Consider the following 25479-nt stretch of genomic DNA (forward strand, 5'->3'; position numbering starts at 1 on the left):
AGCTTGTCCAACTTCTCCCTATAACTCAGACCGTTGAATTCTGGCAACATATTTGTAAATTTCTTCTGCACTCTTTCCAGTTTAACAACATCCTTCCTATACCAAGGTGATCAAAACTGAACACAATACTCCAAGTGTAGCCTCACCAACATCCTGTACAATTCTATACTCAATGCCCTAACTGATGAAGGCCAGTGTGCCAAAAGCCTTCTTCACTGCCCTCTCTACCTGTGACTCCACTTTCAGAGAACCATGCTCCTAAACTCCAAGGTCCCTCCATTTCACTACACTCCTTAAGGCCCTACCATTCACCATGAAACTCCTACCTTGATTTGACTTTCCAAATTGCAAGACCTCACACTTATCTTTCTTAAACACTATTTGCCATTTCTCAGCCCACTTCCTCAACTGATCAAGGTCCTGCTGCAATTTCGGATAACCTTCCTCACTGTCCACGTTATCGCCTATTTTAGTGTCATCTGCAAACTTACTAATCATGCCTTATACATTCTCATCCAAATCATTGATGTACATAGGAAACAACAATGGGCCCAGCACCAACCCGAGGTACAACATTAATCACAGGCCTCCAATCCAACAACCATCCTTCCACTATTACACTCTGCTTCCGACAATTAAGCCAATTGTGTATCCAATTTGCCAGCTTCACTGGATTCCATGTGATCTAACCTTCCAGAGCAGACTACCATGTGGAACCTTATCATGGCCTTACTGAAATTCATATAGACTGTCATACCGTCCTATCCTCATCAACCTTCCTGGTCACTTCATCAAAGAACTCTAACAAATTTGTGAGGCACCATCTCCCATTCACAAAGCCATGCTGACTACTTCTAATCAACGCTATCTTTCAAAATGCATGTGCATCTTATCACTCTGAATCTTCTCAGGTAATTTACTACCACAGATGTTAAGCTTACTGGTCTATAGTTCCCAGTTTTTCTTTGCAGCCCTTCTTGAATAAGGGCACAACATGATACAAATATATCAGCCAGGGCCACTGCAATTTCTTCTCTAGCCTCTTACAGTGTTCTTGGATATATCTGGTCAGCACCAGGATATTTATCCACCTTCATACATTTTAATACATCCAACACCTCCTCTCTTGTGGACCCTAAGATATCACCACTAACTTCCCCAAGTTCTCAAGTCTTAGTGTCTTTTTTCACGGTAAACACAGAGGAGAAATATTCATTGAAGACCTCGCCCATGTCCTGCGGTTCCACACATACATGTCCACTTTGGTCCTTGAGGGGTCCTATTCTCTCACTCTAGTTATTCTTTTTCTTTTAATATACTTAAAATACCTCTTTGAATTCACCCTTGTCTTCTCAGCCAAGGCTACCTTGTGCCCCCCTTTCACCCTCTTGATTTCCTTCTTCAGTAAACTCCTGTATTCCCTGTATACCTGCAGGGATTCCCTTGATCCCAGCTGTCTGTACCTGAGTCATGCCTCCTTTTTTCTGGTCAAAGCATCAATATCTGTTGTCATCCGGGGTTACCTATTCCTGCCAACCTTGCCCTTCACCCCACAGCGACGTATAGACCTTGAATTCTAGCCATCTCACTTTTAAAAGCCTTTCACTTGCTGGAGGTCCCTTTACCTGCAAACAAACTACTCCAATCAATGCCTGCAACTCCTGTCTAATTCCATCAAAATGTGCCTTACTACAATTTAGAACCTGAACCTGTGGGCCAGTTTTGTCCCTTTTCATAACTGTTTTAAAATTAATAAAACTGTGGTCACTGGTCATAAACTCCCCCACCGTCACCTCAGTCACCTGTCCTGCCCTATTTCCCAAGAGTAGGTTGAGTTTTGCCCCTTCTCAAGTAGGACCCTCTTGAGGAAACTTTCCTGAACATACTTAACAAATCCCACCCCATCTAAGTCTTTAACGCTTTGGTAGTTTCAGTTCATGTTAGGAAAACTAAAATCCCTTACTCCTGCAAGTCTCCCCAGTCATCCCGCATATTTGTTCCTCTAATTACTATTGACTATTTGGGGTCGTATAGTACAACCCCAATAACATCACCGTCCCCTTCTTATTTCTTAGCTCCATCCACAAAGCCTCACTGGATGCTCCTTCAGTTATTTAATCTCTGATTACTGCTGTGATACTTGCCTTAATCAAAAATGCAACTCCCCCTCTCCTCTTTCCATCATCTTTGTCCGCCTAAAGCACCTGTACCCTGACCCTCCCTTAGCCATATTTCTGTCATGGCTATAACATCCTAGTCCCACGCACTTACCCATTCCCCGAGTTCATCGGCCTTATCTGTCAGCCCTCTTGCATTGAAATGAATGCAATTTAATCCAACAGGCATTCCTCATTCCCTGTCATGTTCCAACCTGATCTGTTTCTTCAACTTACTGTTTCAGATTACTCGATCTCCTTCCAGCCTCGCGCTTGCCTCCCTGCTCTTGAGGATCCCAAACCCTTCCAATCTTTTTTATAGATATTTTTATTGAAAGAAAAAGATTTTTTATAAAATTACAACAACAAACGAACAAAAGCACTATATATATAAAATGAAAAAAAAACAACAAAGCAAACAAAAAACAATTATACTCATATGCAAGATGAAAAAATCAGTAAAGGCAATAAATAAATAAATAAATAAAACAGCTCAGCACAACAAAACATTAGCTCCCAACCTCCGAGAGCATGGAGTATTACACATAAATCTATTCGAAATTCTTCCTTTGAGGACATCAAGTTCACAAAATCAGATTGTCTTGGCTACACAAAAGCCCTAGTTAAGATAAATCTACGTCCAGACAGTCCATAAAGGGCCACCATACCTGATATAAAAAATTCAGTTTTTCAGTATTCCATATTTGTAAGAAGGTCCAAAGGAATATGTTCCATGATTAGCCTACGCCAACTCGACAGATCCCGGGGGGTTTTCAGAGACCCAACACATCAAAATATTTTTCCTCACTCAAAAAGTGAGAATATTAAAAAGTTCTTTTTTTCCCATGAGCATCTAAAGAAGATAAATTTGATAGGCCCAGGAGAAGAGAGATAGACTCCATCTTAACTTCAATCCCTAAGATCCTCTCTATTTCTCCTGCCACAGCACTCCAATAGGTACAGAGCCTGCAGCAAGACCACAGAGTGAGAGCACCAATACTTATTTTACACTTGGGACATAATGAAGATACTCCCATCTTAAATTTTGCGAGATGGTCTGGGGCCAAATGGTCCCTATCCAGAATCTTTAACTGCATGGCATGGGTCCTATTACAGATCAAAATCTTTCTCGCACTTTCACAAATGTTCTCCCATGTCTCCATAGAGATCTCAACCCCTAGCTCTCTCTCCCAGACCCCACAAAGCCACTCAACGTCTTCTGAGAAATCATCCCCTAACATATAATAAAGAGTACTAACAGAGGGAGTACTTTTGGCATGAAGCACCTTTTTCTGTGACAGATCTGTAGGAGTCGGTGAAAAGCATGGTCTCTTTTTGAATAAAATCCCTGACCTGAAAGAAAACAAAAAAATGTCTCTGTTCGCTAAACCATACTTATGGGTTAATTGGTCAAAGGATATTGTTATTTCACTATCAAATAAATCACCCAAACAGGAGATTCCCGTAGCCACCCAAAGTTTAAAACCGGGGTCCATTTTCCCCAGCTGAAAACCCAGCTTTCCTACTATGTGTGTAAGAAAAGATGTTTTGGATATGTTATGCTCACTCTGCCGCATTTCCCTCCACTCTTTGATAGCATTAATAAATATCGGATTACGACAATATTCTATAACTGTCTTCAGTTTACCGAAGAACAACAGGCTAATGAGGGGACATTTTGTCTGGGAGACCTCAATATCTAGCCATATTGATGCTGGATCCTCACAAGCCCAGTCAGTAACAAAAGATAAAAAGGAACTTAGTTGATACCTTTTAATAGTGAGGAGGTCCATTTGCTCTCTTCCCCCCCCCCACCCCAGTCCATGGCGCAACTGCAATTTAGTCAACTTAATAGGAGGCCGCCTCCTTAATAGGAGGCCGCCTAGATAAAGGAACTAAACCAACCATTAAGTCTCTGGACTGTTTGCCTAGGAAATATTAAGGGGAGCATTCATATAGGGTATAGCAAATGGGGAAGGACATTTATTTTAGTAAGAGCTACTCGGCCTAGCCAGGATACTGGAAGTGCTTCCCATTGCTGATGATCTTGCTTAATCCTGTCAAGCAAATGGGCAAAATTTGCCACAAACAACTGATCAAAGACAGGAGTAAGAAAGATGCATAAATAAAGAAATCCCTCCCCCACCCCTTCCGTGACCATTTAAATGGGAATTGTGATTCACCCTCCACATCAGATATTCTCCTAAGACCACCACCCCACAGGCATGGCCTCTGATTTTGTGAAATTAATCATAGAACCCAAAAAGGAGCCAAATGAATTGATACATTGCACCAAATGGGGTACCAAGACTACTGGATTTGACAAAAAGACAAGAACATCATCCGCATATAACGTGATCTTATGTGATTTTGATCCTACTTCTGGGGCGGCTATATTAGGATTCCTGCAGATAAAGCCTCTGCCAGTGGCTCAATGTAAAAAGTAGTGGTGAGAGGGGACTGCCTTGCCAACTGCCCCTACAGATATTAAAATGACTAGATCTCACATTATTGGTGAGAATCGCTGCCAGAGGATCACTGTAAAGGACCCTCACCCACCTAATAAAAACCTGCCCTAAACCAAATTGTTCAAGGGTATAACAAAGATATGGTCACTCAACCCAATCAAATGCCTTTTTGTGCATCCAAGAAGATCACTAATCCCTGAAATGACTGCTGCTGACATACTTGAATCATATTCAGTAACCTCCTGACATTATTGGAAGATCTATGGTCTTTTATAAAACCAGTCTGGTCGTCTTTAACAATAGAAGGCAGCACAGTTTCCAATCTTAATGCAAGAACCTTGGACAAGATTTTAAAATAAGAATTTAAAAGTGAGATGGGCCTATAGGAGACACTTTCCTCTTGGGTCTTCTCTTTCTTAAGGATAAGAGAAATATTAGTCTCTCTCAAGGATGGACGGTGGAAATCGTGGCTGTACGAGTAATAATTCATGTCTAATATCAGCCCCAACAATACATTTATAAATTCTTTGTAGAACTTGCTAGGAAGACCATCAGAGCCAGGCGCCTTCCCACTCTGCATCTGCTTCGCAGCCTCCTGAACCTCTGGCACTGCTAAAGGGGCATTACCTGCCTGTTTGGAGGTAACAGCTGGAAGATCCAGGTTCTTAAAGAAGGATTCCATCCTCACAACGTTCAGACTGGTATAGTTCAAAATAAAATTTGCAAAATGCAGCATTGATCTTTTTAGAATCGCAAGTAACCATTCCAGTCCAGTCCCTAATTGAGGTAATGGATTGGGGAGGGCATTCTTTCTCCTGGCAAGATATGCTAGATACCTACCTGGCTTGTCACCATGCTCAAACAGTCTTTGTTTCACAAAAGAAAATTCCTTCCTTGCTGTCTGCGTGAGCATGGAGTTCAAGGTGGACTGAACAGCTGCAACCCGCTGCAGCTTAGCCACCAATGGCCTATCAAAATATACCTTCTCAGCTGTCTTTAGAAGCGCCTCAAGCAGGCATTGCTGTTCCCCTTGTGTCATTTATGAATCGCAGAATAAGAAATAATTATGCCCCTGACATAAGCCTTAGCAGTCTCCCAAAGAATAGACAGGTTGCTGGCCGTATCTGAATTGGTGGCTAAAAATACCTTAAATTCATTAAAGAAGTATTCAATTAACTTACTGTCCTTAAGAATAAAGGGATCCATTCAACAGTGCTGACAGCCTGTAACATTGCCCTTAACTTCAATCTCTAAATATACTGCACCATGGTCAGAAATAGTAATATTCCAATTGTACAAGATGTTACCCAATCCAAGGATAATGCAGGCGTTAGGAAAAGATCAATCCTAATATGACACTTGTGTGGATTAAAAAAAAAACAAAGTCCCTACCCGTTGGGTGGAGATGCCTCCAGACATCCACCAATCCCAATTCCGCACCTAAATTCACTAGTTACTTAGATTATAAAGAAAGATTGTGAAGAGAGGCCTCTAGGCATTCTAAGCACTGCAGGATCCATAAGGCAATTAAAGTCTCACTCTATAATAATCTACTGCAGCACAAGAGCCATCAATTTGGAGAATACAACTATCAAACAGTTAAGGGGACAATAAAAATTCAAAATACCATACTGTTCTTTATGTATTGAGGCTTTAAAAATGACAAATCCCCCCATACTCATCTTTAATTTGATCTACAATTTAAATGGAAGATTTTTCCTAATAAGTATGGCCACTCCCCTACTCAGAGTAGGAATACACACAATCAATTCCTGAAGAAGGGCTTATGCCCGAAACGTCGATTCTCCTGTTCCCTGGCCTGCTGCGCTTTTCCAGCAACACATTTCCAGCTCTGATCTCCAGCATCTGCAGACCTCACTTTCTCCTCAAAGATACACCCAATCAAGCCCACTCTGCTGCAGTTTCAGATGTTCCTTGTCATCCAGGTGAGTCTCCTGTGAAAGGGCAATGTCCACCCTCTCCTCTCTAAGACTAAAACGCGCCTTTTTCCTCTTAACTGGTGAATGGCTCCCTCTAATGTTGCAGGTACACCATTTGAGGACCCAATTAGCCATACTCTCTATAATAATATTTGAACTCCAAAAGGGTAAAAATTTGACTTATCAATTGCTGAGCATAAACAAAAAAAAGACTCATGAAGCTTAAAAAATACATAAACTAAAACTACTACAACTAACATACTAGTAACTATGTATACAATAAAACCCAACAAACTAAACCAAATATAAGGCACTTTGTGAAGGGCACTTACATATCCCATAACTTCATAACTCCTTCCATCTTGAGCCGCATTCCAGAGCCAAGCCAAAAAAGTTAAGAAAAAATATAATATTAACAAGGGATTTAAAAGTAGGCAGTCTACCCAAGCCTAAATATACCTTAACAACCATTGATATCAGCAAAAATTCAGCAACCCTTCCTTTAAGAAAAGGAGAGAAAAGAAAAAAGGAGACACTATTGTCCACATCCTTTAAGTCATCCCGTCTATTTTAAAGCGTCCAAAACATTTTTCACTTTTTCTGAAGAGTCAAATGATTGCACAGACCCATCATTAGTGAAACGAGGCACTGCTGGATGCCTCAAGGAATACTGGATACCAAGGTCTGTCAGTCTTCTCTTGGCTTCATCGAAGGACTTTCTTTTACGAATCACAGCCGCAGAAAGGTCCTGGAAGAACATTATCCTGGAACCTTCGTGAGTTAGGGCTTGGGGATCCCTGTAACTTTGTCCCTGTAACTGTGGAGTCGCAGTAGGACCACGCGAGGGCGCTGGTCCAAACTGGGTCTACACACCATTACCCAAAGGGTTCTCTCAACTTTCACCCTGCCTGACGCAACCTGCAAGCCAAGAAATCATGGCAGCCAGCTCTCAAAGAAACTCACTAGCTGGTCGTCTTCTACTCACTCTGGCAGTCCATGACACGGAGATTATTTCACCTACCTCTGTTCTTGAGGTCATCAACTTGTTCAAGAAAGATAAGGACCTCCTTCTCGAGAGCTCAGATCTGTTCCTTTGAAGAGTTGATCTCACAGTCTCCAAAGCTGCAGTCCTTTATTCAGCATCCAAGACCTTCCAGTTGCTCCCTATGCTTGTGGAGCATAGCCGCGATAGGGTCTAGCCTACCGCGGAACTACTCTTCAGTCAACAACTCGATCATTTCTTGTAGTTTTGCCAACTCTGCAGCCAGGACCTGATGGGTGCGTGACTCCGACAGACGAGTGGAGGGGGCTGCAACTGCAGCCGTGGACATTTCCGGTGTCTCTGGTGAGCGACTCATGTGTTGGGACTTACTCGAACCTTTACCTTTTGACATAGTTCTTTAATAGAACCGACTTCGTAAAAATCTGTGTAGAGTTGATAAAGTGCCACGCTTTATCAACTCTGACTCACCAGCATCTGAAGTCCTCCCTATTCCTTATCTCTCTCTCTCTCACTCTCACACACAGTAAATGTGACTGCAGCCAAACATCTCCTTCAGTGTCCTATTGTTCCCTGTGCTCACTGACCAAACTGACACCTATGCATGCAAAGTTTTGGTTTTAATGTTCTAATCCACATTTTCAAGTCTGTATGTGGTTCAGTTTTTTTGTGTTCTAATCAATCCAGTACAATTTGTTCCTGACATATCAGTGTCTAACAATCACTTACCACAGGATATAGCTGTAACATAAGTCGCTATTTCTCATTTTGTTAATTATCTTTATTACATTGATTTTCAGAAAGTATCCGAAGAAAAGCAAATGCTGACTGCGGTTCTCCCAGGAAATGTGCAGTGATGTGATGTCTGAAGAACTGAATCCTGAAGATTTGGAATTACTGAAGAATTTTGTTTGCATGAACAGGGGTCAAAGGGTTGATGCTGAACTTTGGGCAAGGACTGGCATTATCAAGAAGTTACTGTGTGGATTTTCAGATAAACTACTTGATCTCAACACATCAGTACAAAATCTATCAAAGGACTAGGCCACATTATAATGATAATCACTCCATCACAACCTGACAGCAATTATATAGATCATTATTATTTCTATTAAACTTCATGAAAGGAAATGGTGCTGTAAAAGTCAAAGTAAAAAAAAGGTAGCCCATATTTTAATTTGAATTGATCAGTTCTTTTGGGACAGTTGATAATTAAATCTTTGATAACCTAAAAGACAGAAAACACAAGGTTTGGTTGTTTGTGTACAGAAAGATAATACAAGGAGCTCATTGGCCTTTACTGAATGCAGTACTTTTGGTGATGTCAGTTCCTGTGGTGATGTGATTTGCTCTGGTGATGTCATTTCCTGTTCTTTTTCTAGAGGGTTGGAAATGGGGTCTAGGTTGATGTGTTTGTAATGGAATTCTGGTTGGAATTCTAGGAATTCTCGCACATGTCTCTGGTTTGTTCTAGGATGGATGTGTTGCCCCAGTCGAAGTGGTGTCCTTCCTCATATGTATGCAAGGATACTAATGAGAGTGTCTCATGTGGCTAGCTGATGTTCATGTATCACAGTAGAGCAAACAGCCAATGAGGAACTTCAAACCAGCATCTACAGGAAAACAACACATACGGACCAAATACTGAACTACAGAAGCAACCATCCCAACACCCACAAATGAAGCTGCATTAGAACATTATTTCAACGAGCTACCACAGTACAGAGGAACTATGAACAGCAGAGAAAAATCACCTAGACAGTGTATTCAGAAAGAACTGGCACCCAATGAACACAGTCTGCCGATTTCTCAGTAACAAACCCAAACAAGCAGATAAAACATGTGCAGAAACCCTAGCCACTCTCCCCTACATCAAAGAGATCTCAGGAATGACTGCCAGACTACTCAGACCTCTTGCCATCATGGTAGCCCACAAACCCACCAACACACATAAAACAACAGCTAATGAACTTGCAAGGTATTTTGTAAATGACATTATAGAGTCATAGAGATGGAAACAGACCCTTTTAGTCTAACCTGTCCTTGCCGACCAGATATCCCAACCCAATCTAGTCCCACCTGCCAGCACCCGGCCCATATCCCTCCAAACCCTTCCTATTCATATAACCATCTAGATGCCTTTTAAATGTTGCAATTGTACCAGTCTCCACCACTTCCTCTGGCATGTACCACCCTGTGTGTGAAAGATTTGCCCCATAGGTCTCTTATATCTTGCCCCTTTCACCCTAAACCTATATCCTCTAGTTCTGGACTCCCCGATCCCAGGGAAAAAACTTTGTCTATTTATCCTATCCATGCCCCTCATAATTTTGTAAACCTGTATAAGGTCACCCTTCAGCCTCCAACGCTTCAGGGAAAACAGCCCCAGTCTGTACAGCCTCTCCCTGTAGCTCAAATCCTCCAGCCCTGGCAACATCCTTGTAAATCTTTTCTGAACCATTTCAAATTTCACAACAGCTTTCCAATAGAAAGGAGACCAGAATTGCATGCAATATTCCAACAGTGGCCTAACCAATGTCCTGTACAGCCGCAACATGACATCACAACTCCTGTACTCAATACTTTGACCAATAAAAGAAAGCATACTGGTAGATATCCTATCTACTGGTGACTCCACTTTCAAGGAGCTATGAACCTGTACTCCAAGGTCTCTTTGTTCAGTAAATCTCCCTAGGACCTTACTATTAAGTGTATAAGTCCTGCTAAGATTTGCTTTCCCAAAATGCAGCACCTCGCATTTATCTGAATTAAACTCCACCTGCCACTTCTCAGCCCACTGGTCCATCTGATCAAGATCCTGTTGTAATCTGAGGTAACCTTCTTCGCTGTCCATAACACTTCCAATTTTGTGTCATCTGCAAACTTACTAACTGTACTTCTTATGCTCACATCCAAATCATTTATGTAAATGACAAAAAGTAGAGGATCCAGCACCAATCCTTGTGGAACTCCAATGGTCACAGGCCTCCAGTCTGAAAAACAACGCTACACCGCCACCCTCTATCTTCTACCTTTGAGCCAGTTCTGTATCCAAATGGCTAGTTCTCCCTGTATTCCGTGAGATCTAACCTTGCTAACCAGTATCCCATGGGGAACCTTGTCGAAAGCCTTAATGAAGTCCATATAGATCACATCTACCGCCCTGCCCTCATCAATCCTCTCTGTTACTTCAAAAAACTCAATCAAGTTTGTAAGACATGATTTCCCACTCAAAAGCCATTAGTTTTGCTTGTTGTCTGCATGGGGTCTTTCAAGAACTGTAGTAAATGCTGCATTGGACAAACAGACAGAAAACTAGCCACTAGGATACATGAACATCAACTAGCTACAAAAAGGCATGACCCACTCTCACTAGTATCCTTATTTACAGATGAGGAAGGACATCACTTCAACTGGGACAACACATCCATCCTAGGACAAGCCAAACAGAGACGCACATGAAAATTCCTGGAAGCATAGCATTCCAACTGTATCAAACATGTCAACTTGGACTCCATTTAACACCCTCTGAGGAAAAAGAACAGGAAATGACATCACCACAGCAAATGATATCACCAACCCAAGGAAACCTAAGCACATAAATAGAAAATGGGTCACTATTGCTAGTGCTTCACCGGAAGTTCACTGATGACGGTGACGAAATGTCTGAAAACAAACTTCCCAGCTCAGCGAGCAAAATTACATCCATTAATCAATTTTTCATATTACTGAATGAAATTGCTGCTCATCATTGCATTGTTTATAAAAGGTGCCATGGTTTACAGCAAAAACTATTTTTGTAACTTGACACAATAGTCTCAACATGGTCACACTAACTGCTTATTTTCCCTTTGTGCAAAGAAGCTAGGATCTGTTTACCTATCTGCTTACCACATCTGTATCTGACCGGGGAGTTTTTCCGATCCCCGATCACTGGTATATGAATGACAAGTGTATTGCCTGCTTTGTTCAGTGTTCATTGAATGGACATTAGGTGAGAATTCTATGAATGTACATATGAGCAATTTCAGACTGATAAACTATGCAAAAGATGAAATTCAATCACCTGATATTCCAATATATTTTCTGTAATGACACAAATAACTTGTGTTTTTTTTCTGACAGTTGACCCTTTGTGAACTAAATTTAAAATTGAAGCATGCTCATAATATGGATTAGCAACAAATCCTACTGGGATGTACTCTATTATCCACTAAGATTTACATCTGCATTAGGATTGTTCAAGATCTTCCTCTTTAGCAGATGCTTCCATATTTGAACAATGCAAATTGTTGGATTTGACTTAGTTTCAAGGGGCCTAGCATGTCACAACCAGGGATGAGAAAGAGCTTGAATAGATGCAGCCTCAGCATTGAAAGAAACCCGTAGCAATGTTTTCCTATCTCTAAAATCTGAGTGCTTGATTTCATATCACAAAAGAGCAAAAGCTCTAGCAAACATGTTGAAGTGCAGTGATTACCGGCTTTAAAGGTCACTTGTTTTATCACTATGGTCACTGAGACTCAGTTCTGTATATTTATATCCATGTCTCCCAGGTTCAAAATACTTGCATTGCAAGAACTGACTGTTCAAGAAAGACGTACATTAGTCAGTTTCATACTTCTGAGTGACAAATCTGCATTTGTGCAGTAATCTTAATGTAGAAAGAGGAGTCAAAACTTCACAAAGGAAAAATAGTCGAGGTATTTGTTGCTGGAGGGGCACAGCCTGTCGGGCAGTGTCTGGGGAGCAGGAGGGTTGACTTTTCAGGCATAAGCCCTTCATCCTGATTAGGGGTTTGTGCCTGAAGCATTGATTCTCCTGCTCCTCACGTGCTGCCCTGATCTGCTGTGCTTTTCCAGCAGCATACTCTTCGACTCTGATCTCCAGCATTTGCAGTCCTCACTTTCTCCACAGGAAAAATAGGACAAGCACAACAAAAAGCTCATTTGAATAATTGAAACAGAACATGCTACATTTACTACCAAGAGTGGCTTGGAAACATCAATATTTACTGAGCTGGGTGAGCCCTAAAGTACAAAGCTGCTAGACTGGGTAAGTAGCAGGTGGTGAGGGTGTGAATAAGAGGGAATATGCTGTACTTAATTCTCACCCAGTCTGCTTGCTGCAACTGTCCATGATGGTATTGGTGAGAGTGACCACCGCACAGTCCTTGTGGAGACTAAGTCCAGTTTCTACATAAAACTGCCCTTTAATGTGTTTTGTGACACTTATCACTGTGCTAAGTGGGATAGACTATGAACAGGTATTGCAGCTCCGGACTGTATTTGCATGATGCACTGTGGACCAACAGCACAGCCAAATTGTACACCAAAGCAACTTGCAACCTCATGGTACAGCAAAATCCCAACTCTGCTATTGCCATCAAATTAGTAGATCAATCCTGGCTCAATGAGCAGTGTAGGAGGGCATGCCATGTGCAGCAAAATGCAAATGTAAACATGTAGAGGATTCTGGGTAATCAAAGATGGAAGATGGGAAAAATTTCTGGCTGTAAAAACTGCTCCTTTATCGAAGTATTTTAGGTGTTGAGGTGATTTCCTTGAATTGCAGGAGCAGCAATTACTGTTTTATATGCTGTTGCATTGTTTTGGAACTTTCAGAAAAAAATGTTAAAACAACAGCAGTTTTAAAAGGGAGAAGAACAGACACAGGAAGCACATGGTGAGGTCAGTGCAGGAGAGAGAGAAAGAAACTGACAGCAGTGAACCTGCACAGATACTGCCTTTGCTGATTGAATTCATGTATCGCTGGACATCGGAGCCCGTCTGGGAAAATTAACAAACAGTGAAATTCACAACTGATCTTGAAGGAACTGTTTGGGCGAAGTTCACATCACAGAAGCAGATAAGTATTGTTTTTAAGTGGGACCTACAGAAAGTCTGCAATAGTGAGTAGAGTGGGTTCTTTCTTGATTATATGTTTTTTGAGATATGTCTCTTGGTTAAACTTAAAATATAAGCCATAACTATTAATCTAACCTGGGGCAGTGTTTTGTAGAGGAATAATGGGTTTTTTTCTCTGGTCTGTAGATTGTGAAGGAGCAAAAATGGCCTTTAGTAGAGTGATATGCGCTTCTTGTCAGATGTGGAAGTTTAGAGAGAGTTAAGGGTTACTGCGGATTATATCTGCAATAAATGCTGTTGGTTGCAGATCTTATCAGATTGAATGGATCAGTTGGAGAGACAGAAGCAATGAGGAATTTACAACAGCAACAGTCTGTGATGGATGGCAGTTATAGGAAAGGGGGCAAATCTCAGATGCAGTCACATAGATGGGTTAACTCCAGGAAAGGTAAGAGAGGTAGGCAGTTAGTGCAGGAGCCTTTTGTGGCTATACCGATTTCAAACAAGTATGCTGTTTTGGAAAATGTAGGGGGTGATGGACTCTCAGGGGAACATAGCATGAACAGCCAAGTATCTGGTATTGAGACTGGCTCCAATGCAATGAGGGATATGTCGTGTTCCAAAATATCAATTGTGTTAGGGGATTGTCTAGTCTAAGGTATAGACAGACGTTTCTGTAGCCAGCAGCGAAAAATGAGAATGATGTGTTGCTTCTCTGGTGCCAGGATCAAGGATGTTCTCAAGGGGGAGAGGGGCTAGCAAGAGGTCATTGTCCACATTGGAACCAATGACATAGGAAGGGAAAAGGTTGAGATTCTAAAAGGAGATTACAGAGAGTTAGGCAGGAATTTTAAAAGGAGGTCCTCATGTGTAGTAATATCTGGATTACTCCTGGTGCTATGAACTAGTGAGGGCATGAATAGGAGGATAGAGCAGATGGCTGAGGAGCTGGTGTATGGCAGAAGGATTCACATTTTTGGACCATCGGAATCTCTTTTTGGGTAGAAGTGACCTTTACAAGAAGGATGGTTTGAACCTAAATTGGAAGGGGTCTAGATTGGCAGGGAGATTTGCTCGAGCTGCTCGGGAGGATTTAAGCTAGTAAGGTGAGGTATGGGACCGAGGAGATAGTGAGGAAAGAGATCAATTTGAGACTGGTACACTTGAGGACAGAAGAGAATCAAAAGTCATGGCAGGCAGGGACAAGGTAGGACTAAATTAAATTGCATTTATTTCAATGCAAGGGGCCTAACAGGGAAGGCAGATGAACTCTGTTAGGAACATGGGACTGGGACATCATAGCAATTACAGAAACATGGCTTAAAGATGGGCAGGACTGGCAGCTTAATGTTCCAGAATACAAAAGTCATGGCAGGCAGGGACAAGGTAGGACTAATAAATTAAACTGCATTTATTTCAATGCAAGGGGCCTAACAGGGAATCCCGTTTTTGATAAGGGATAGCATTACAGCTGTACTGAGGGAGGATATTCCTGGAAATACATCCAGGGAAGTTATTTGGGGGGAACTGAGAAATAAGAAAGGGATGATCACCTTATTGAGATTGTACTATAGACCCCCTAATAATCAGAGGGAAATTGAGAAACAAACTTGTAAGGAGATCTCAGCTATCTGTAAGAATAATCGGGTGGTTATGGAGGGGATTTTAACTTTCCAAACATAGACTGGGACTGCCATAGTATTAAGGGTTTAGATGGAGAGGAATTTGTTAAGTGTGTACAAGAAAACTTTCTGATTCAGTATGTGGATGTACCTACTGGAGAAGGTGCAAAACTTCACCTAACCTTGGGAAATAAGGCAGGGCTGAGCTGTCAGTGGGGGAGCAGTTTGGGGCCAGTGACCATAAATCTGTTAGATTTAAAATAGTGATGGAAAAGGATAGCCCAGATCTAAAAGTTGAAGTTCTAAATTGGAGAAAGACCAATTTTGATGGTATTAGGCAAGAACTTTCGAAAGCTGATTGGGGGCAGATGTTTGGAGGTAAAGGGACGGCTGAAAAATGGGAAGCCTTCAGAAATGAGATATCGATAATCCAGAGAAAGTATATTCCTATTAGAGTGAAAGGAAAGGGTGGTAGGTACAGGGAATAATGGATGACTAAAGAAATTGAGGGTTTGGTTAAGAAAAAGAAGGAAGCATGTATAAGGAAGCAGGATGGATTGAGTGAATCCTTAGAAGAGTATAATAGGCAGTTTTAGCAAATAGAGTTAAGGAGAATCCAAAGGATCTTTACAAATACATTAAGGACAAAAGGATAACTAGGGAGAGAATATGGCCCCTCAAAGATCAGCAAGGCGGCCTTTGTGTGGAGCCGCAGAAAATGGGGCTGATACTAAATGAGTAATTTGCATCATTATTTACTGTGGAAAAGGATATGGAAGATATAGAAAGTAGTGAAATAGATGGTGACACCTTGCAAAATGTCCATCTTACAAAGGAGGAAGTACAGGATGTCTTGGAATGCATAAAGGTGGATAAATCCCCAGCACCTGATCAGTGTACCCTAGAACTCTGTGGGAAGCTAGAGAAGTGATTTCTGAGCCTCTTGCTGAGATATTTAGATCATTGATAGCCACAGATGAGGTGCCGGAAGATTGGAGGCTGGCAAATGTGGTGCCACTGTTTAAGGAGGATAGTAAGGACAAGCCAGGGAAGTGTAGACCAGTGAGCCTGATGTCAGTGGTGGGCAAGTTGTTGGAGGGAATCCTGAGGGACAGGATGTATATATATTTGAAAAGGCAAGGAGTGTTGAGGGATAGTCAACATGGTTTTGTGTGTGGGAAATATGTCTCACAAACTTGATTGAGTTTTATTTTTGAAGAAGTAACAAAGAGGATTGATGAGGACAGAGCGGTAGATGTGATCTATATGGACTTCAGTAAGGCATTCGACAAGGTTCCACATGGGAGACTGGTTAGCAAGGTCAGATCTCATGGAATAAAGGGAGAACTAGCCATTTAGATACAGAACTGGCTCAAAAGTAGAAGACAGAGGGTGGCGATGGAGGGTTGTTTTTCAGACTGGAGGCCTGTGATCAGTGGAGTGCCACAAGGAGCGGTGCTGGATCCTCTACTTTTTGTCATTTATATAAATGATTTGGAGGTGAACATAAGAGGTACAGTTAGTAAGTTTGCAGATGACAGCAAAATTGGAGGTGTAGTGGACAGGGAAGAGGGTTACCTCAGATTACAACAGGATCTTGACCAGATGGGCCAATGGGCTGAGAAGTGGTAGGTGGAGTTTAATTCAGATAAATGTGAGGTGCTGCATTTTGGGAAAGCAAATCTTAGCAGTACTTATACACTTAATAGTAAGGTCCTAGGGAGTGTTGCTGAATAAATAGACCTTGGAGTACAGGTTCATAGCTCCTTGAAAGTGGAGTCACAGGTAGATAGGATAGTGAAGAAGGTGTTTGGTATTCTTTCTTTTATTGGTCAGAGTATTGAGTACAGGAGTTGGGAGGTGATGTTGCGGCTGGACAGGACATTGGTTAGGCCACTGTTGGAATATTGCGTGCAGTTCTGGTCTCATTTCTATTGGAAAGATGTCGTGAAACTTGAATGGGTTCAGAAAGGATTTACAAGGATGTTGCCAGGGTTGGAGGATTTGAGCTATGAGGAGAGGCTGAACAGGCTGGGGCTGTTTTCCCTGGAGTATCGGAGGCTGAAGGGTGACCTTATAGAGGTTTACAAAATTGAGGGGCATGGATAGGATAAATAGACAAAGTCTTTTCCCTGGGGTCCACGAGTCAGAACTAGAGGGCATAGGTTTAGTGAGAGAGGGGAAAGATATAAAAGGGACCTAAGGGGCAACTTTTTCACGCAGAATGTGGTACGTGTATGGAATGAGCTGCCAGAGGAAGTGGTGGAGGCTGGTACAATTGCAACATTTAAGAGGCATTTGGATGAGTATATGAATAGGGAGGGTTTGGAGATCTGGACCGGGTGCTGGCAGGTGGGACTAGATTGGGTTGGGGTATCTGGTCGGCATGGACAGGTTGGACCAAAGGGTCTGTTTCCATGCTGTACATCTCTATGACTCTATTTCCAGCATTTTGCCTTTATGTTCAAGCAATGCTGTTTCATCAGACCATAATAAATAGCAGTCCTTTGAGCCTGCTCAGTCATTCAGCAGGAGCATGGCTGATCTGACATTCCTCATGTACATTTTCCTGCCCTTGCCCTATAGCTCCTAATTGCCATACTGATCAAGAATATATCTATCTCAACCTTAAATATACACAAGGATTCTGCCCCCACAGTTCATTGTGTCAAGGAGTTCAAAAGGCTCACACTCTCTGAGAGAAGAAATTCCTACTCGTCTCAGTCTTAAATTTGCACCCCTTTATTTTCAGATGATGTCCTATGGTCACAGACTCTAGCATAAGGGGAAACATATTTTCAAACGTTTACCCTGTCAAGTTCATTAAGGATCCTGTGTTTTAGTGAGATCATCTCTCATTTTCTAAACTCCAGTGAATAGAGTTCCACCTTGCTCATAAGTCAATCCCTCCATACCAAGAATCATGCTGGTGAACCTTCTCTGGGAGAGTGCAGGATCATCATGTTCCAGTGAAGACAAAGGGTGGGACCATCAAATCCTATGAACTTTAGATATCAAGGAATATACCTGATTGGGTAAAGAGTAAAAGGGAATCTTATACCAGATACCAGGGGCTCAAAGCAGCAGAAGCATGGTGGCTGAGTGGCTAACTGCCTCACAATGCCAGGAACCCAGGATCATTTCCAGCCTTGTGCAACTGGCTGAGGGAAACTTGCACATTTCCCCTGTGTCTGCATGGGTTTCCTCCAGGTGCTCTGGTTTCCTCCCATAGTCTAAAGATGTGTGGATTAGGTGGATTGTCCATGCAAAATTGCCTATAGTGCCCAGGGATGTACAGGCTAAGCTGATTAACCATGGAAAGTATAGTAATGGGATGGAATGCTCTTAGAAGGGTCTGTGTGGACTCGATGGGCCCAATGGTCTGTTTCCCCTCTGTAGGGATTCTGTGATAATTACAGAATGTGCAAGGGTGCAGTGATTGGAACCTGATGGATCTTGTTTTCTATAAGATCCTTGATTGAGGTTGTTAACCTGGCTAATCAGGAAGTCCTGGCTGACCCCTTTGTCGAGAAGGGCACTGCTTGTCACCGGCCACTCTGGTGTTTCCTTTCTTCTGGGAGTATAAATAAAGATTTACGCACTTGTTGTTCTTCACTGTGTCCAACACCTGCACACAGACAAAAATAAATAAATAAATAGGAGTGTTGGAGGTTCTATTCACTCTGAGAGCTGGCTCTGAGGGATCCAGATTAGTGTCTCCATGTGTAAATAAAAAAATTAGCAGGGGATTGATTGAATCCAGGCTGGCTGGTCACATAGCCAGTGTGTTACTTTGAGGTCTTTGTTGAGGACCTGATTCATGAACTGGTTGATCTAAACAGCCAGTTTGTTACTGTTATTCCTTTTTGAGCACTGATTTCTGAGGTGGCTGATCTTCCCAATAAGTATATTACTGTTGTTCTGCGGTTGTCACCAGTGAACTCTTGTTTCACTGGTTGGGTTGTAGCCTTTATGTAACTCTTTGTTTTTTTGAGTAAGGACAATGCACAGAGGCTCAGTGGTTAGCACTGCTGCCTCACAGCACCAGGGTCCCAGGTTCAATTTCAGCCTCAGGTGACTGTGTGGGGTTTGCACATTCTCCCAGTGTCTGCGTGGGTTTCCTCTGGGTGCTCCCACAGGCCAAACATGTGCAGGCCAGGTGAATTGGCCTTGCTAAATTGCCCATAGTGTTAGGTGCATTAGTCAGAGGGTAATGGGTCTGGGTGGGTTACTCTTCAGAGGGTCAGTGTGGACTGGCTGGGCGGAAGGGCCTGTTTCCACACTGAAGGGAATCTAATCTAATTTGATTTTGCGGCAGGGCTTAGCCTTTGCACTGTGTTTTGCATGTGTTTTCATTTTTAGTGTTTGGACTGAGCCTCTGAGTCAACTGCACCTTTCCAGATGAACTGTTCCTCTGTGAGTGGGCGTGGGCCTCTGAGATTGAACACCTATGTGTGTTGCTGTCTTCAGGCATGAACTCTGCCTTTTTGCTGGTTGGTTTTATCACCTGCACTGGGTCCTGTGTATCCTTGGGTCTGCATGCCTTTCTGTGAGCTGGAAGGTTCATAGGTCGACCCAAAAGCTATAACCCCAAGAGCCGGACGGTCAGTAGGTCATCCTGATGTCGGTCGCCCTGAGAGCCAGAAAGTGGGTAGACCATCCTGAGTGCTGTCTTCCTGACGGAAGTGCAAGATGGGCTGTCCTAGACTGCTATAAAGTGTTTCAGGGCAGACCAGAAGCTGAGGGCTGGAAGGCATGTGGGCCATCCTGAGCACTGTTGTCCCAGAAATGTATAGGAATGGGCTATCCTAGAGATGGCTGGAAGGTGTGTTAGGATGGTCCACTGGCCAGATGGTGAATCAAGGTGGGTGAGAGCCAAATGTGCTAAGGACAGACTAAGAACCAGAAGGTGTGTAGCCTATCTTAAGTACTGTTGCCCCAGCAAGGTACTGAGACAAGCTGTCCTCGAGATGGCCGAAGATGCGAAGGGGTGGTCTTGGAAGGTGGGTAGGCCGTCCTGATCACCATTGTCCCAGGGATGGGGCGGGATAGGCTGCCAAAGAGGTGGCCAGAAGGTGCATTGGGGCGGTCTGAGGGCCAATGGTGCATCGGTGTATGTGGGAGCTGGATGATGTGTAGGGGTGGACCAAGAACCAGAAAGCGGGTAGGCTGTCCCAAGGACTGGAAAGATGGTTGGCTTCCGAAGCACTGTTATCCTGGGAAGGTACCAGAACAAGCTGTCCTAAAGGTGGCCAGAAGGCGCAAAGAGTAAACCGAGAACCGGATTGTGTGTAGGGCAGACGAAGCAGCCGCAAGGTGGGTAAGCCATCCTAGTCGCCATCATCCCTGGGTAGTAATGAGACGAGCTGTGCTAGAGGTGGGTGGAAGTGTGTCAGGGCGGGCTGAGAGCCGGAAGGAGCATGGGGCGGGCCAAGAGCCAGAACTGGCATAGGGATAGGCCGAGAGCCGGAAGGGGCATAGGGTTGGCTGGCGTTGAGTGGCTAGGCCATTTGCTACTTTACCAGGGGTGTCTGTGTAACATGCACTGTTATTATTATCAGACTGTTGTGTATGTGTTTGTGTCTAATATTTCCTCTTTGGGAAGTTAAGGTGGGATTTGGGGTTTGTCCTCATTTCCCTGGTTATATGGTGAATTGGTTATTTGGTGGGGTTTGGCTTTGCCACTTATTTCCCTGTAAATTGCTGTTTATTGTAAACTGCTGTTTATTGTTGACTTGATTGTTTATATTTTTGTACAGTTTAATACAAAAATATAAACAGGCTGATTTAGAATTTCCTGAGTTAAGGGGACTGATGCCAAGTGAGCTGCCACAGTCCATGTACTGTGCACAAATAAATAAAGCATGAGTTAGTGACAGGTTATCAACCTCTGTGCAGTTATTTCAGTGGTGATGGGAGAAAACAGCACGCGTCTGAAAAACATTCATTCACAACAGTCATGTTGGAATTGGAGTAAGCATTTCTGGCATCATGCCTTTGTTTAGAAAGCTTGACCCCTTTGATTCTGCTGTTGAAGACTGCTGCCCCCCCCCCCCCCCCCCCCCACTCCAAAATGTCTGTCAAAAATACAATATTTTTTCTAAGCAAGTAACATTGGGCAGTTGAAAAACAACAAGTCATCCTTCTGACTGCTTGCAGATCTACAGCATTTTCAGTTATAAGGGGCTTAACTTTCCCAGAGGCACCAGAATCTATAAGTTCCGAAGAGTTGACAGAACCTCTAATTCTGAATCACTATCTGTTTTACTTGGCTATCACATAGAACAGGGGGAATCCATATTGGGATTTTTGACAAGGTTAAGAGGACTGACAGAAGCATGTGATTTTGGGTTAACCCTGAATGAGATGTTGAGACACTGTTTGGTATGTGAGGTTAATGACATAACCATGCAAAAGCACCTATTAGCTGAAGCCCAACCAGACTTCAAACAGGTTCTATAACTGGATTTCTCATTAGAAAAGTGGCAAATGGCAACTACAGAGCATCCCCATGAAAGTGAACACTCTCACCTGGCAAAGATTGAGATAAATTATTGAGTTACCGTCCAAAGGAAAATCGAAATGACCTTAAAGAGTTATCACTATCGCATGGGGAGATATGAGGAAATAAGCTGGGAAGTGTCACCCTAATTATGCACGATGTAGAGAAAGGAGATGCTGTTCTGATTAAGTAACATCCTTATTGGCAAAAACCTCTAAAGTTGGCACACGTTCAAAAGGAGATTGAAAGCATGCTCCAAGATCGCATAATTGAAGTAAATTATAGTGACAGGAGCTCACCCACCGTAATGGTGCCAAAACCAGATGGTACCAGACGGTTATATGTGGACTATCACAAAGTCAATGCAGTTACCAAGACAGATGCATATTCAATTCCATGTTTGGAAGACTATATTGAAAAAGTGACAAGCAACTTACTCAGAGGATACTGGCAGGTACCTTTGTTCGAAAGAGTGAAGATGATTTCAGCTTTCATAAGGCCGAATGGACTATCAATTCAAAGTCATGCCATTTGGTATGAAAAATGTGCCAGCCACATTTCAGAGACTAACCAGTAAGGTTATTTCCAGATTACCCAATTGTGTCACATATATAGATAACGAGGTGATTTTTAGTCACACGTGGAAGGAACACTTGCAATGTTTATCAGAATTGTTTGATTGACTTCAGGAGGCAAGCTTAGTGATAAATCATGCTAAAAGTGAATTTGCCAAAGCCCAAGTCACCTTCCTGGGCAGGTAATGGAGAAATCTAATTGGGACCTAAATCTTTAAAGGCGAGTTGATTAGAACTCAGGGCTAGTATTTTCCTGTCAAAATAAAGGATAAGGATAGCATGACTTGGGAGACTTGGATGACAAGAGATATTGAAAGTTTAGTCAAAAAGAAAAGGGAAATATACATTTGGTTTAAGAAACTGAAATCAGATAAGACCCTTGGCAAACAACAAAAGCAGAATAATTAACAAATTTGGAGGTCTAAAGGAGCAGGTAGGATTAAGGAAAACCCAAAGGCATTTTATAAATATATTAGAACAAAGAGGATGGATATGGAAAGGGTAGGATTATTCAAGGACAAAGGGAGCCAGGGGAAATTCGGTGAGGTCTTTGCATCAATATTCACCAAGGAGAAGGAAATGGATGATAGTAAGATTCGGGAGGGGTCATCAAGTCATAGATACTTACAGCATGGAGATAGGCTCTTTGGTCCAAACTGGTTCATGCCAACCAAAATGTCCATCCACGCTAACCCCATTTCCCTGCACTTTGCCCATTTCCTTCTAAACCTTTTTTTATCCATATATTTGTCCAAATATCTTTTTAATGCTGTTAATGTACCTGCCTCAACCATTTCTGCTGACAGCTCATGAGTACCACTCTCTGTGTAAAACAAAAATTGCACCTCAGGTTCCCTTTTAATAATTCCACTCTAAGCTTAAACTGGTGCCTGATAGTTCTCGAATGCTCAACCCTCAGAAAAAAAGGTGGAGGAGTTGAGGAATTGAGGAAACTCCTTCCAGTTTAATAACATCCTTTCTATAGCAAGGTGACCAAAACTGAACACAATACACCAAGTGCAGTTTCACCAATGTCCTGTACAACTGCAACATAACTTCCCAACTTCTATACTATGCCCTGACTGATGAAGACCAGTGTGCCAAAAGCCTTCTTCACTGTCACTATGATTCCACTTTCAGAGAACCATGCACCTGTACTCCTAGGTCTCTCTGTTCTACTACATTCCTTAAGGCCCTAGCATTCACCATGAACCTCCTACCTTGATTTGACTTTCCAAAATGCAAGACTTCACACTTATCTATATTAAACTCCATTTCCCATTTCTCTGTCCACTTCCCCAACTGATCAAGGTCCTGCTGCAATTTCCTCATTGTTGGCGATACTGCCTATTTTAGTGTCATCTGCAAATTTACTAATCATGTATTGTACATTCACATCCAAATCAGTGATATAAAATAGCACCAACCCCTGAGGCACTCCACTCATTACAGGCCTCCAGTCCAACAACCATCCTTCACTACTACCCTCTGCTTCCTACCATCAAATCAATTGTGTATCCAAATTGTCAACTCTCCCTGGATTCCATGCGATCTAACCTTCAAGAGCAGTTTACCACATGGAACCTTGTCAAAGACCTTATTGAAATCCATATAGACTACATCTACTGCTCTTCCTTCATCAACCTTCCTGGTCATTTCATCAAAGAACTGTAACAAATTTGTGAGGTACTATCTCCCAATCACAAAGCTCTGCTGACTATTTATTATCAAACCCTGTCTTTCCAAATCTTATCTCAGAATCTTCTCAAGAAACCAACCTACAACAGATGTTAAGCTTACTGGGGGTCTGTTGTTCCCAGGTTTTTCTTTTCAGCCCTTCCTGAATAAGGGCAAATATTAACTAGCCTCCAGTCTTCTGGGACATCACCCATGCTAACAATGTTGCAAATATATCAGCCAGGGCCCAGTATTTCTTCTCCAACCTCTTGCAGTTTTCTTGGATCTATCTGGTTAGGACAAAGAGATTTATCTACCTTCATTCATTGTAATACATCCAGCACCTCATCTATTGTGAAATGTATGTTGATATTCTGCGAAACGCCAATGCCCTAGAAGGAGGAGGAGGAATTGGGTGTCTTGTAAAACTTTTCAACATTGCCCCGGGATTTAATGGAAGCTATCCCAAGCTACTGAAAGGGGAAAGGAAGGAAACTGCTGGAGCTTTGGCAGAGATCTTTGTCGCCTTGTTAGCCACAGGTGAGGTCCCAGAAGTTTAACCAATGTTGTTACTTTGTTAAAGCAGGGAAACAGAGATAATACAGGAAATTACAAGCTGGTGAACCATACTTCATAGGGAAATTATTGAAGATTTTAAGGGACAGGATTTTCTCGCATTTGGAAAAGAATGGATTTAATAGGAAGAGTTGGCATGGCAATGTTTGGAGTGTTTTGAGGAAGTGACAAAGATGATTTCTGACAGTAGGGCAGTGGATGGTGGATACAGGGACTTCACTATTACATTTGATGAGATAGGTCATGGTAGGCAGATCCATAAGATTAAGTCACAGGGGATCAACACTGAGTTAGTAAGTTGGATACAAAGTTAGCTTGGCCATCGAGACAGAGAATATTTGTGGAAGGATTTTTTTTGGCTGGAGGTTTGTGACCAGTGGTGTTCCATAAAAATCAGTGCTGGGACCTCTGCTGTTTGTCATTTATATAAATTATTTGCTTGGAAATAAATATGGTCTGATTAGTCAGTTTGCAGAAGACACAAATCATTGGAGTTGTGGATAGTGAGGAAGGTATTCAAAGGATTTGGCAGCATATAGACAAATTAGAAAGTTGGGTGGAGTTTAACGCACATAAGTTTGAGGTGATGCATTTTGGGATGGTAAATATAAGGAGAATGTATATTAGCTAGTTTTGAGAAGATTTGTAGCCACTCTCCCCTACATCAAAGACATCTCAGAAATGACTACCAGACTACTCAGACCCCTTGGCATCATGGTAGCCCACAAACCCACCAACACACTGAAACAGCAGCTAATGAACTTGAAAGACCCTATACAGAAAATGAGCAAAACTAACGTCATTTACAAAATATCATGCAAGGACCGTAACAGACACTACATTAGACAAACAGGCAGAAAACTAGCCACCAGGATACATGAACAACTAGCCACAAAAAGACATGACCCTCTCTCACTAGTATCCTCACATACGGATGAGGAAGGACACCACTTCGACTGGGACAATACATCCATCTGAGGACAAGCCAAACAAAGACATGCATGAGAATTCCTAGAAGCATGGCATTCCAACCAGAACTCTATCAACAAACACATCGAGTTAGACCCCATCTACCACCTCCTGAGAAAAGGAACAG

The 25479-nt window shown here is 42.4% G+C and overlaps 1 protein-coding gene across 2 annotated transcripts in view; it reads left to right on the forward strand.

Annotated features, from left to right (window-relative positions):
- Positions 1–10969, forward strand: part of ankdd1a (ankyrin repeat and death domain containing 1A) — a 293056-nt gene extending 282087 nt beyond the window's left edge. For both annotated transcript variants that reach the window (XM_043677683.2, XM_043677678.2), the window contains one exon: positions 8365–10969. In XM_043677683.2, coding sequence (XP_043533618.2) covers positions 8365–8426 — 62 coding nt within the window. In that variant the 3' untranslated portion in view covers positions 8427–10969. The remainder of the gene's footprint in view (positions 1–8364) is intronic.
- Positions 10970–25479: the final 14510 nt, after the last annotated feature.

The sequence above is a fragment of the Chiloscyllium plagiosum genome, unplaced genomic scaffold, assembly GCF_037043375.1.
Source record: "Chiloscyllium plagiosum isolate Xiang-an unplaced genomic scaffold, Cpla_swu_hap1 HiC_scaffold_39, whole genome shotgun sequence".
Taxonomy (NCBI): Eukaryota; Metazoa; Chordata; class Chondrichthyes; order Orectolobiformes; family Hemiscylliidae; genus Chiloscyllium; species Chiloscyllium plagiosum.